Source organism: Oncorhynchus keta, chromosome 2 (assembly GCF_023373465.1).
Source record: "Oncorhynchus keta strain PuntledgeMale-10-30-2019 chromosome 2, Oket_V2, whole genome shotgun sequence".
Classification (NCBI taxonomy): domain Eukaryota; kingdom Metazoa; phylum Chordata; class Actinopteri; order Salmoniformes; family Salmonidae; genus Oncorhynchus; species Oncorhynchus keta.
The window spans coordinates 76,032,103-76,047,662 of NC_068422.1; the positions used below are offsets into that span (position 1 = coordinate 76,032,103).

At 48.0% G+C, this 15,560-nt stretch overlaps 1 protein-coding gene across 16 annotated transcripts in view; it reads left to right on the forward strand.

Annotated features, from left to right (window-relative positions):
- Nucleotides 1–15,560, forward strand: part of LOC118377533 (transcription factor SOX-6-like) — a 227,105-nt gene that overhangs the window by 154,951 nt on the left and 56,594 nt on the right. For 12 of the 16 annotated variants that reach the window (XM_052483931.1, XM_052483926.1, XM_052483943.1 and 9 more), the window contains one exon: nt 12,026–12,149. In XM_052483931.1, the coding sequence (XP_052339891.1) occupies nt 12,026–12,149 (124 nt within the window). The remainder of the gene's footprint in view (nt 1–12,025; nt 12,150–15,560) is intronic. The other 4 variants (XM_052483883.1, XM_052483918.1, XM_052483921.1 and 1 more) reach the window with 1 other exon arrangement.

The following is a 15,560-nucleotide window of genomic DNA, read 5'->3' on the forward strand; positions in this document are numbered from 1 at the left end:
CACCACACCACCGACACTACAGCGTTATGGTTCGACATCTCATCTCACCACCGACACTACAGCGTTATGGTTCGACATCTCATCTCACCACCGACACTACAGTGTTATGGTTCGACATCTCATCTCACCACACCACCGACACTACAGCGTTATGGTTCGACATCTCATCTCACCACCGACACTACAGCGTTATGGTTCGACATCTCATCTCACCACCGACACTACAGCGTTATGGTTCGACATCTCATCTCACCACCGACACTACAGTGTTATGGTTCGACATCTCATCTCACCACACCACTGACACTACAGCGTTATGGTTCGACATCTCATCTCACCACCGACACTACAGCGTTATGGTTCGACATCTCATCTCACCACACCACTGACACTACAGCGTTATGGTTCGACATCTCACCTCACCACTGACACTACAGTGTTATGGTTCGTCATCTCATCTCACCACCGACACTACAGTGTTATGGTTCGACATCTCATCTCACCACCGACACTACAGTGTTATGGTTCGACATCTCATCTCACAACCGACACTACAGTGTTATGGTTCGTCATCTCATCTCACCACACCACTGACACTACAGCGTTATGGTTCGACATCTCATCTCACCACCGACACTACAGCGTTATGGTTCGACATCTCATCTCACCACCGACACTACAGTGTTATGGTTCGACATCTCATCTCATCTCACCACCGACACTACAGTGTTATGGTTCGACATCTCATCTCACCACACCACTGACACTACAGCGTTATGGTTCGACATCTCATCTCACCACACCACCGACACTACAGCGTTATGGTTCGACATCTCATCTCACCACACCACCGACACTACAGTGTTATGGTTCGACATCTCACCACACAACCGACACTACAGTGTTATGGTTCGTCATCTCATCTCACCACCGACACTACAGTGTTATGGTTCGACATCTCATCTCACCTCCGACACTACAGTGTTATGGTTCGACATCTCATCTCACCACCGACACTACAGTGTTATGGTTCGACATCTCATCTCACCACACCACCGACACTACAGCGTTATGGTTTGACATCTCATCTCAACATCGACACTACAGTGTTATGGTTCGACATCTCATCTCACCACACCACCGACACTACAGTGTTATGGTTCGTCATCTCATCTCACCACCGACACTACAGTGTTATGGTTCGACATCTCATCTCACCTCCGACACTACAGTGTTATGGTTCGACATCTCATCTCACCACCGACACTACAGTGTTATGGTTCGACATCTCATCTCACCACACCACTGACACTACAGCGTTATGGTTTGACATCTCATCTCAACATCGACACTACAGTGTTATGGTTCGACATCTCATCTCACCACACCACCGACACTACAGTGTTATGGTTCGACATCTCATCTCACCACACCACTGACACTACAGCGTTATGGTTCGACATCTCATCTCACCACCGACACTACAGTGTTATGGTTCGACATCTCATCACACCACCGACACTACAGTGTTATGGTTCGACATCTCATCTCACCACTGACACTACAGCGTTATGGTTCGACATCTCATCTCACCACCGACACTACAGCGTTATGGTTCGACATCTCATCTCACCACACCACTGACACTACAGTGTTATGGTTCGACATCTCATCTCACCACACCACTGACACTACAGCGTTATGGTTCGACATCTCATCTCACCACCGACACTACAGCGTTATGGTTCGACATCTCATCTCACCACACCACTGACACTACAGCGTTATGGTTCGACATCTCATCTCACCACCGACACTACAGCGTTATGGTTCGACATCTCATCTCACCACACCACTGACACTACAGCGTTATGGTTCGACATCTCATCTCACCACACCACCGACACTACAGCGTTATGGTTCGACATCTCATCTCACCACCGACACTACAGTGTTATGGTTCGACATCTCATCTCACCACACCACTGACACTACAGTGTTATGGTTCGACATCTCATCACACCACACCACTGACACTACAGCGTTATGGTTCGACATCTCATCTCACCACCGACACTACAGTGTTATGGTTTGACATCTCATCTCACCACTGACACTACAGCGTTATGGTTCGACATCTCATCTCACCACCGACACTACAGCGTTATGGTTCGACATCTCATCTCACCACCGACACTACAGTGTTATGGTTTGACATCTCATCTCACCACCGACACTACAGTGTTATGGTTCGACATCTCATCTCACCACCGACACTACAGTGTTATGGTTCGTCATCTCATCTCACCACACCACCGACACTACAGTGTTATGGTTCGACATCTCATCTCACCACTGACACTACAGTGTTATGGTTCGTCATCTCATCTCACCACCGACACTACAGTGTTATGGTTCGACATCTCATCTCACCACTGACACTACAGTGTTATGGTTCGTCATCTCATCTCACCACACCACCGACACTACAGTGTTATGGTTCGACATCTCATCTCACCACTGACACTACAGTGTTATGGTTCGTCATCTCATCTCACCACTGACACTACAGTGTTATGGTTCGACATCTCATCTCACCACACCACCGACACTACAGCGTTATGGTTCGACATCTCATCTCACCACCGACACTACAGTGTTATGGTTCGACATCTCATCTCACCTCCGACACTACAGTGTTATGGTTCGACATCTCATCTCACCACCGACACTACAGTGTTATGGTTCGACATCTCATCTCACCACCGACACTACAGTGTTATGGTTCGACATCTCATCTCACCACCGACACTACAGTGTTATGGTTCGTCATCTCATCTCACCACCGACACTACAGCGTTATGGTTCGACATCTCATCTCACCACCGACACTACAGTGTTATGGTTCGACATCTCATCTCACCACCGACACTACAGTGTTATGGTTCGACATCTCATCTCACCACCGACACTACAGTGTTATGGTTCGTCATCTCATCTCACCACCGACACTACAGCGTTATGGTTCGACATCTCATCTCACCACACCACTGACACTACAGCGTTATGGTTCGACATCTCATCTCACCACCGACACTACAGCGTTATGGTTCGACATCTCATCTCACCACCGACACTACAGTGTTATGGTTCGTCATCTCATCTCACCACCGACACTACAGTGTTATGGTTCGACATCTCATCTCACCACTGACACTACAGCGTTATGGTTCGACATCTCATCTCACCACACCACTGACACTACAGCGTTATGGTTCGACATCTCATCACACCACCGACACTACAGTGTTATGGTTCGACATCTCACCACACCACCGACACTACAGCGTTATGGTTCGACATCTCATCTCACCACACCACCGACACTACAGCGTTATGGTTCGACATCTCATCTCACCACACCACCGACACTACAGTGTTATGGTTCGACATCTCACCACACAACCGACACTACAGCGTTATGGTTCGACATCTCATCTCACCACACCACCGACACTACAGCGTTATGGTTCGACATCTCATCTCACCACACCACTGACACTACAGCGTTATGGTTCGACATCTCATCTCACCACACCACTGACACTACAGCGTTATGGTTCGACATCTCATCTCACCACACCACTGACACTACAGTGTTATGGTTCGACATCTCATCTCACCACACCACTGACACTACAGTGTTATGGTTCGACATCTCATCTCAACATCGACACTACAGTGTTATGGTTCGACATCTCATCTCAACATCGACACTACAGCGTTATGGTTCGACATCTCATCTCACCACACCACTGACACTACAGTGTTATGGTTCGACATCTCATCTCACCACACCACTGACACTACAGTGTTATGGTTCGACATCTCATCTCACCACTGACACTACAGTGTTATGGTTCGACATCTCATCTCACCACACCACCGACACTACAGCGTTATGGTTCGACATCTCATCTCACCACACCACCGACACTACAGCGTTATGGTTCGACATCTCATCTCACCACACCACTGACACTACAGTGTTATGGTTCGACATCTCATCTCACCACTGACACTACAGTGTTATGGTTCGACATCTCATCACACCACTGACACTACAGCGTTATGGTTCGACATCTCATCTCACCACACCACTGACACTACAGTGTTATGGTTCGACATCTCATCTCACCACCGATACTACAGTTTTATGGTTCGACATCTCATCTCAACATCGACACTACAGCGTTATGGTTCGACATCTCATCTCACCACACCACCGACACTACAGCGGTATGGTTCGACATCTCATCTCACCACACCACTGACACTACAGTGTTATGGTTCGACATCTCATCTCACCACCGACACTACAGCATTATGGTTCGACATCTCATCTCACCACTGACACTACAGCGTTATGGTTCGACATCTCATCTCACCACACCACCGACACTACAGTGTTATGGTTCGACATCTCATCTCACCACACCACCGACACTACAGTGTTATGGTTCGACATCTCATCTCACCTCCGACACTACAGCGTTATGGTTCGACATCTCACCACACCACCGACACTACAGCGTTATGGTTCGACATCTCATCTCACCACCGATACTACCGTTTTATGGTTCGACATCTCATCTCAACATCGACACTACAGCGTTATGGTTCGACATCTCATCTCACCACACCACCGACACTACAGCGGTATGGTTCGACATCTCATCTCACCACACCACTGACACTACAGTGTTATGGTTCGACATCTCATCTCATCTCACCACCGACACTACAGCATTATGGTTCGACATCTCATCTCACCACTGACACTACAGCGTTATGGTTCGACATCTCATCTCACCACACCACCGACACTACAGTGTTATGGTTCGACATCTCATCTCACCACACCACCGACACTACAGTGTTATGGTTCGACATCTCATCTCACCACCGACACTACAGCGTTATGGTTCGACATCTCATCTCACCATCGACACTACATTGTTATGGTTCGACATCTCATCTCACCACTGACACTACAGTGTTATGGTTCGTCATCTCACCACACCACCGACACTACAGCGTTATGGTTCGACATCTCATCTAAACATCGACACTACAGCGTTATGGTTCGACATCTCATCTCACCACTGACACTACAGTGTTATGGTTCGACATCTCATCTCACCACCGACACTACAGCGTTATGGTTCGACATCTCATCTCACCATCGACACTACATTGTTATGGTTCGACATCTCATCTCACCACTGACACTACAGCGTTATGGTTCGTCATCTCACCACACCACTGACACGACAGTGTTATGGTTCGACATCTCATCTAAACATCGACACTACAGCGTTATGGTTCGACATCTCATCTCACCACCGACACTACAGTGTTATGGTTCGACATCTCACCACACCACCGACACTACAGCGTTATGGTTCGACATCTCATCTCACCACACCACTGACACTACAGCGTTATGGTTCGACATCTCATCTCACCACACCACTGACACTACAGTGTTATGGTTCGACATCTCATCTCACCACTGACACTACAGCGTTATGGTTCGACATCTCATCTCACCACACCACTGACACTACAGTGTTATGGTTCGACATCTCATCTCACAACCGACACTACAGCGTTATGGTTCGACATCTCACAACACCTCAGACACTACAGCGTTATGGTTCGACATCTCATCTCACCACACCACCGACACTACAGTGTTATGGTTCGACATCTCATCTCACCACACCACTGACACTACAGTGTTATGGTTCGACATCTCACCACACCACTGACACTACAGTGTTATGGTTCGACATCTCATCTCACCACCGACACTACAGTGTTATGGTTCGACATCTCATCACACCACCGACACTACAGTGTTATGGTTCGACATCTCATCTCACCACCGACACTACAGTGTTATGGTTCGACATCTCATCTCACCACCGACACTACAGTGTTATGGTTCGACATCTCATCTCACCACACCACCGACACTACAGCGTTATGGTTCGACATCTCATCTCACCACCGACACTACAGTGTTATGGTTCGACATCTCACCACACCACCGACACTACAGCGTTATGGTTCGACATCTCATCTCACCACCGACACTACAGTGTTATGGTTCGACATCTCATCTCACCACCGACACTACAGTGTTATGGTTCGACATCTCATCTCACCACACCACCGACACTACAGCGTTATGGTTCGACATCTCATCTCACCACCGACACTACAGCGTTATGGTTCGACATCTCATCTCTCATCACACCACCGACACTACAGTGTTATGGTTCGACATCTCATCTCACCACCGACACTACAGTGTTATGGTTCGACATCTCATCTCACCACACCACCGACACTACAGCGTTATGGTTCGACATCTCATCTCACCACTGACACTACAGCGTTATGGTTTGACATCTCATCTCAACATCGACACTACAGTGTTATGGTTCGACATCTCATCTCACCACACCACCGACACTACAGTGTTATGGTTCGACATCTCATCTCACCACACCACTGACACTACAGCGTTATGGTTCGACATCTCACCACACCACTGACACTACAGCGTTATGGTTCGACATCTCATCTCACCACCGACACTACAGTGTTATGGTTCGACATCTCACCACACCACCGACACTACAGCGTTATGGTTCGTCATCTCATCTCACCACACCACTGACACTACAGTGTTATGGTTCGACATCTCATCACACCACCGACACTACAGTGTTATGGTTCGTCATCTCATCTCACCACACCACTGACACTACAGTGTTATGGTTCGACATCTCATCTCACCACCGACACTACAGTGTTATGGTTCGACATCTCATCTCACCACACCACCGACACTACAGTGTTATGGTTCGTCATCTCATCTCACCACACCACCGACACTACAGTGTTATGGTTCGACATCTCATCTCACCACACCACTGACACTACAGTGTTATGGTTCGACATCTCATCTCACCACACCACCGACACTACAGTGTTATGGTTCGACATCTCATCTCATCACACCACCGACACTACAGTGTTATGGTTCGTCATCTCATCTCACCACCGACACTACAGCGTTATGGTTCGACATCTCATCTCACCACACCACCGACACTACAGCGTTATGGTTCGACATCTCATCTCACCACACCACCGACACTACAGTGTTATGGTTCGACATCTCATCTCATCACACCACCGACACTACAGTGTTATGGTTCGTCATCTCACCACACCACCGACACTACAGTGTTATGGTTCGACATCTCATCTCATCACACCACCGACACTACAGTGTTATGGTTCGTCATCTCATCTCACCACCGACACTACAGTGTTATGGTTCGACATCTCATCTCACCACACCACTGACACTACAGTGTTATGGTTCGACATCTCATCTCACCACACCACCGACACTACAGTGTTATGGTTCGACATCTCATCTCATCACACCACCGACACTACAGTGTTATGGTTCGTCATCTCATCTCACCACACCACTGACACTACAGTGTTATGGTTCGACATCTCATCTCACCACCGACACTACAGTGTTATGGTTCGACATCTCATCTCACCACACCACCGACACTACAGTGTTATGGTTCGTCATCTCATCTCACCACACCACCGACACTACAGTGTTATGGTTCGACATCTCATCTCACCACACCACCGACACTACAGTGTTATGGTTCGACATCTCATCTCACCACTGACACTACAGTGTTATGGTTCGACATCTCATCTCACCACCGACACTACAGTGTTATGGTTCGACATCTCATCTCACCACCGACACTACAGTGTTATGGTTCGACATCTCATCTCACCACCGACACTACAGTGTTATGGTTCGACATCTCATCTCACCACACCACTGACACTACAGTGTTATGGTTCGACATCTCACCACACCACCGACACTACAGTGTTATGGTTCGACATCTCACCACACCACTGACACTACAGTGTTATGGTTCGACATCTCATCTCACCACCGACACTACAGTGTTATGGTTCGTCATCTCATCTCACCACACCACTGACACTACAGTGTTATGGTTCGTCATCTCATCTCATCACACCACCGACACTACAGTGTTATGGTTCGACATCTCATCTCACCACTGACACTACAGTGTTATGGTTCGACATCTCATCTCACCACCGACACTACAGTGTTATGGTTCGACATCTCATCTCACCACCGACACTACAGTGTTATGGTTCGACATCTCATCTCACCACTGACACTACAGTGTTATGGTTCGACATCTCATCTCACCACTGACACTACAGCGTTATGGTTCGACATCTCATCTCACCACCGACACTACAGTGTTATGGTTCGACATCTCATCTCACCACTGACACTACAGCGTTATGGTTCGACATCTCATCTCACCACTGACACTACAGCGTTATGGTTCGACATCTCATCTCACCTCCGACACTACAGTGTTATGGTTCGACATCTCATCTCACCTCCGACACTACAGTGTTATGGTTCGACATCTCATCTCACCACCGACACTACAGCGTTATGGTTCGACATCTCATCTCACCACTGACACTACAGCGTTATGGTTCGACATCTCATCTCACCACTGACACTACAGCGTTATGGTTCGACATCTCATCTCACCTCCGACACTACAGTGTTATGGTTCGACATCTCATCTCACCTCCGACACTACAGTGTTATGGTTCGACATCTCATCTCACCACACCACTGACACTACAGTGTTATGGTTCGACATCTCATCTCACCACCGACACTACAGTGTTATGGTTCGACATCTCATCTCACCTCCGACACTACAGTGTTATGGTTCGACATCTCATCTCACCTCCGACACTACAGTGTTATGGTTCGACATCTCACCACACCACTGACACTACAGTGTTATGGTTCGACATCTCATCACACCACCGACACTACAGTGTTATGGTTCGACATCTCATCTCACCACCGACACTACAGTGTTATGGTTCGACATCTCATCTCACCACTGACACTACAGTGTTATGGTTCGACATCTCATCTCACAACCGACACTACAGTGTTATGGTTCGACATCTCATCTCACCACCGACACTACAGCGTTATGGTTCGACATCTCATCTCACCACACCACTGACACTACAGTGTTATGGTTCGACATCTCATCTCACCACCGACACTACAGTGTTATGGTTCGACATCTCATCTCACCACTGACACTACAGTGTTATGGTTCGACATCTCATCTCACCACTGACACTACAGTGTTATGGTTCGACATCTCATCTCACAACCGACACTACAGTGTTATGGTTCGACATCTCACCACACCACTGACACTACAGTGTTATGGTTCGACATCTCACCACACCACTGACACTACAGTGTTATGGTTCGACATCTCATCTCACAACCGACACTACAGTGTTATGGTTCGACATCTCATCTCACAACCGACACTACAGTGTTATGGTTCGACATCTCATCTCATCTCACCACCGACACTACAGTGTTATGGTTCGACATCTCATCTCACAACCGACACTACAGTGTTATGGTTCGACATCTCATCTCACCACTGACACTACAGTGTTATGGTTCGACATCTCATCTCACAACCGACACTACAGTGTTATGGTTCGACATCTCACCACACCACCGACACTACAGTGTTATGGTTCGACATCTCACCACACCACTGACACTACAGTGTTATGGTTCGACATCTCACCACACCACCGACACTACAGCGTTATGGTTCGACATCTCATCACACCACTGACACTACAGTGTTATGGTTCGACATCTCACCACACCACCGACACTACAGTGTTATGGTTCGACATCTCATCTCACCACCGACACTACAGCGTTATGGTTCGACATCTCATCTCACCACACCACTGACACTACAGTGTTATGGTTCGACATCTCACCACACCACTGACACTACAGCGTTATGGTTCGACATCTCATCTCACCACCGACACTACAGTGTTATGGTTCGACATCTCATCTCACCACCGACACTACAGTGTTATGGTTCGACATCTCATCTCACCACCGACACTACAGTGTTATGGTTCGACATCTCACCACACCACCGACACTACAGCGTTATGGTTCGACATCTCATCACACCACTGACACTACAGTGTTATGGTTCGACATCTCATCTCACCACCGACACTACAGTGTTATGGTTCGACATCTCACCACACCACCGACACTACAGCGTTATGGTTCGACATCTCATCACACCACTGACACTACAGTGTTATGGTTCGACATCTCACCACACCTCCGACACTACAGCGTTATGGTTCGACATCTCATCACACCACTGACACTACAGTGTTATGGTTCGACATCTCACCACACCACCGACACTACAGCGTTATGGTTCGACATCTCACCACACCACCGACACTACAGCGTTATGGTTCGACATCTCATCACACCACCGACACTACAGTGTTATGGTTCGACATCTCATCTCACCTCCGACACTACAGCGTTATGGTTCGACATCTCATCTCACCACACCACCGACACTACAGTGTTATGGTTCGTCATCTCATCTCACCACTGACACTACAGTGTTATGGTTCGACATCTCATCTCACCTCCGACACTACAGTGTTATGGTTCGACATCTCATCTCACAACCGACACTACAGCGTTATGGTTCGACATCTCACAACACCTCCGACACTACAGCGTTATGGTTCGACATCTCATCTCACCTCCGACACTACAGTGTTATGGTTCGACATCTCATCTCACCACCGACACTACAGTGTTATGGTTCGACATCTCATCTCACCACCGACACTACAGCGTTATGGTTCGACATCTCATCTCACCACCGACACTACAGTGTTATGGTTCGACATCTCATCTCACCTCCGACACTACAGCGTTATGGTTCGACATCTCATCTCACCACACCACCGACACTACAGTGTTATGGTTCGACATCTCATCTCACCACCGACACTACAGTGTTATGGTTCGACATCTCATCTCACCTCCGACACTACAGTGTTATGGTTCGACATCTCATCTCACCTCCGACACTACAGCGTTATGGTTCGTCATCTCATCTCACCACCGACACTACAGTGTTATGGTTCGACATCTCATCTCACCACTGACACTACAGTGTTATGGTTCGACATCTCATCTCACAACCGACACTACAGTGTTATGGTTCGACATCTCACCACACCACTGACACTACAGTGTTATGGTTCGACATCTCACCACACCACTGACACTACAGTGTTATGGTTCGACATCTCATCTCACCACTGACACTACAGCGTTATGGTTCGACATCTCATCTCACAACCGACACTACAGCGTTATGGTTCGACATCTCACAACACCTCCGACACTACAGCGTTATGGTTCGACATCTCATCTCACCACACCACTGACACTACAGTGTTATGGTTCGACATCTCACCACACCACTGACACTACAGTGAACAGCCTGAGGACATTGTGTTGATCTATTCACATACCAGTCTGTATCTGTCACCAACAGTCATCCCACTGACCGTACACACACCTACACACAATACAGACCTCTACAGGTGCTCAAATACATCTGTACCCTCCCGTCCTTTGCCTCACACGTGTCATACCCTCTGGACGGGGGGGGGCACAATGCGCGTGTGGCTGGGTCCTTTGAAGTTCCGTTGTGAAATAGTGTTGCGGGGATTAGGAACAGACGCGGCCGGGCCAGGTATTGTGTGAGCACCCGAGGGCCGTCAGAGCCGCAGAGCCCCCTGTCAGGACGCGTTAGGCCAGGCTGTGATCTGCTCTGTGCTCCCCTCTCCTCTCCTCTCCCCCTGCCCGCCTGCCTCAGTGTGCTGCTCTGTGTCTGCAGCTCAGCCAGGCCTCTCTCTGATCTCCGCTTCTCTCTCTGTTCAGCAGGTCCAGGGTCACATGCCTCCGCTCATGATTCCCATTTTTCCACACGACCAACGCACCCTGGCAGCTGCTGCCGCAGCCCAGCAGGGCTTTCTCTTCCCACCGGGAATCTCTTACAAGCCAGGTATGCTCCTCTCGTTCTCTCTCTCTGTTGTTTCTTCCTGTGTCTCTGTCTGTCCTGTTCTCTGTCTACTTCTCAATGTTATGCACATGCAGTTCTCCTCCTCACAGACGCAGGTTCATTTTGACAGCATGGGTCATCTTATTGATGAAGGACCTTTCCCAATATAATCCATCCCACATATTTATTATGGTTATATATTTCATACATTTACTTGCAATGTATTTTATGTAAGTAATACTTTTTTTCAGTGCTCATTTTCACTGCCCCAGTTATCATAGGATCCTTACACTACACATATCCCAGTCTCCATACGGCACCAAAAGTGTAGTCAGTAAGGCCAAGGCAGATAATGTACAGTACTCTATGTCACCTTGGGGAGGGTTCTGTGTTCAACTCCAAGGCAGCATGCCTGTTCAACAATAGATATGAGTAAAGGAGCAGTGGAATGTAAACAGCTTTTCAACATGAAAGTGTCTTGACTTCTCTGGCTGTAATCACTATGGAAGAATCTGCTGAGGGACCTGCCTGCTGCAGTAACACAGTACTCTACCTAGGTAGTCACTGAGCCCCTCACTCTCTCACTGTACTCATCAATCACTCAAAGGATTATGTACAGCTTAAACATACCTCAAATGGTGGAATGTGATATCACCAGAAACAGGGCCGTATTAATGTCCAGACATACTATCCTGAGATAGTGTCTTGTCCTTCTGTATCTCTTTATGGAGATGAGCTGACACATGTCACTCATCCAGAGACAGACAGACAGACAGACAGACAGACAGACAGACAGACAGACAGACAGAGACAGACAGACAGACAGACAGACAGACAGACAGACAGAGACAGAGACAGACAGACAGACAGACAGACAGACAGACAGACAGACAGACAGACAGACAGACAGACAGACAGACAGACAGACAGACAGACAGACAGACAGACAGACAGACAGACAGACAGAGACAGACAGACAGACAGACAGACAGACAGACAGACAGAGACAGACAGACAGACAGACAGACAGACAGACAGACAGACAGACAGACAGACAGACAGACAGACAGACAGACAGACAGACAGACAGACAGAAGAGGAGGGCCAGTATCTCCCAGGCATACAGTAATTTGTCCTGTGGGGTTGAAGGGTGAAGGCCCCCTCCCGGAGGTGCCTCTGCTCCCCTTGCCTGTAGCAGCTTGCCTCTCTCTCCCTTTGTGTGACGAACGGAGAAAGAGAATGGCTCCACACGCAACACATTCCACATCCCAAAACAAATTTGTGGGAAATTGCTATGACTTGTTGTTTGACTTCCTGCTCATTGTTACTGAGAATTAAAGATGTGTCACTCTGGGCTTCTGTAATGAAATATTCAGGCAGATCCCTGAGTGGACCCAGCCACACAGCCTCTCTCTCCTTAGCTCTATGGCTGGGTATTCCTTTTCATTCTTGCTGAACATTGACTATCGGCTGGAAGTAAAGTCAAATTGCACATGCAAGGGTTTTCTCATCTCCCTGACTGACCTGGGGGCAGGGAAAGTCCAGGCCTCTTTTTGTCTGTCCTGAATGCTCTCAGAAATACATTTGTTGTTAGTGTCGTATCACAACATTGAGGTAACTCCAGGACTTGGAGGAAGTCAGAGGGGGTGGAGTAAGATTGGCTAGTCTAGTCAGCAGGTAAATAGCAGAACATTAAAAGGTGTGGTAGTGCAGCTAATACATTTACGATAAAGCCACAGGATGAAAAAATAGTCAGCTATTTTGGAACTACAGAGGCATGACAGCTGGAACACTGCGCCTGAGGGGATTCTCTTGCCTGTTGATTTCTTTAATACATTTGACATGGAAAATGTTTTAGTACAAATACCAGAAGGTATTATGGACTCACGGTATGCATGGGTCACCATGTGTACACACAACCCCTGAATTATTCATGAGTTATTCATAAAGAAAAGGAAGGTCTGAAAATGACTGCCAATGACGACCATGATCAACTGAAGTAGCTTAACGTCTCTACTATCCTCAACCCCCAACGCAAGATCCTACCTTATGACCCGTCTGCTAGATCAGAGGATGCTGCTGTGTCCACCCTCCATGAAGACGTAGGGAAGTGGCCAAGCGTTCACTTCCACGCTAGGGCACACTAATCTGATGTCATCTTTATAAGACAGACCCTCCCAGGGACCACTGCTTATGACCCTGACCCCGCGGTGTTGCCACGACGACAGAACTATTGCCAGCGTCGTAGCATCGCGCCATCTCTCCCTCTGCACACTGTGCTCAATGGCCCTGACGTTGCATGGCAGAGCAGAGACGCAGGTCATCCTTTAAACAAATAGACGCCAGCTCGCTCTGTTTGCATGGACACAGAGACATTCACTCTGATAGTAGTCTAATGGTCCTGCAGAATGACTCCATGGTCATTGGGTCCCTATGCTATGATGAGGACACACAGACATCCAGCTGGAATGACTGCTGCTACATTTCTGTTTCTGCCGCCGCACAATAACCGACTGGCTTGTCCCTCTTGTGACTGAATACAGTGGCTGCATTAGAGCTCCATGGAATCAGTGTCAGCCATTCATGCTCACACGTGTTGGGTCTTCTATTGTTGTTCAGCACCAACTTCCTCACAGCCTTGGTTAGCTGGATAGAGACATTGTTAGCACTTCAAACAGAGAAAGTGAAATAGGGCATAGACTTAGTAATTGAACATTCATTCCAGAGCCACTTGTTTTCAAAGAACTCTAGAATATTCTACATTGCCCTTGGCATCAGGTGCCCAGTTGTGAAGAGCTCTGTTAGAGAGAGGCTTTTCCCTTCTCCTGCATCAGGCCCTGCTCTATGGTCCTACCCACTCCTTTTCATTAGTGTTGAGCCCAGGCTCTCAGGCTGTGGTGTCCTCAAGCCCAGGCTCCAGGCAGCTGGAGGGCCCTGCACTAGATATGAGGGTGCTCATCGATAAAGAGGGTCAGGGCCCGATGCCGCTCAGTCCCACACAACTCCACTTAATTGGGCCCGTTTTTCAGCATGACACCTGGCTGAGAAAGGAATGCAGGATGAGATGAACCTTTCTCTCCACCATTACCATCACAGACCTTTAAACATCATTCAGCAGCTCCTGTCTGTCTCTGCTTTCTCCTTTCTCCTCTAGCATTATGATGTTGAACAGCTAGCGGCTCGTTGGCCCCATCTGTCTTGTTGGACAGGGAATGTCTTTGATACTGGTCTTGTTGGTAGTACCGACCATATCAGAGGTAAATTACTGGTTAATTCCTATGGAGGACCCTCTGTATGTCAGCTCTGACAGGACATAAATCACCCTTGAGTTCACTGTGGATGAGAGATCCTGTTTGTATCACAGTGGTCACTGTGCTGCATCAGGGCTCCGGCAGCCGACTTGTCATGATGAAG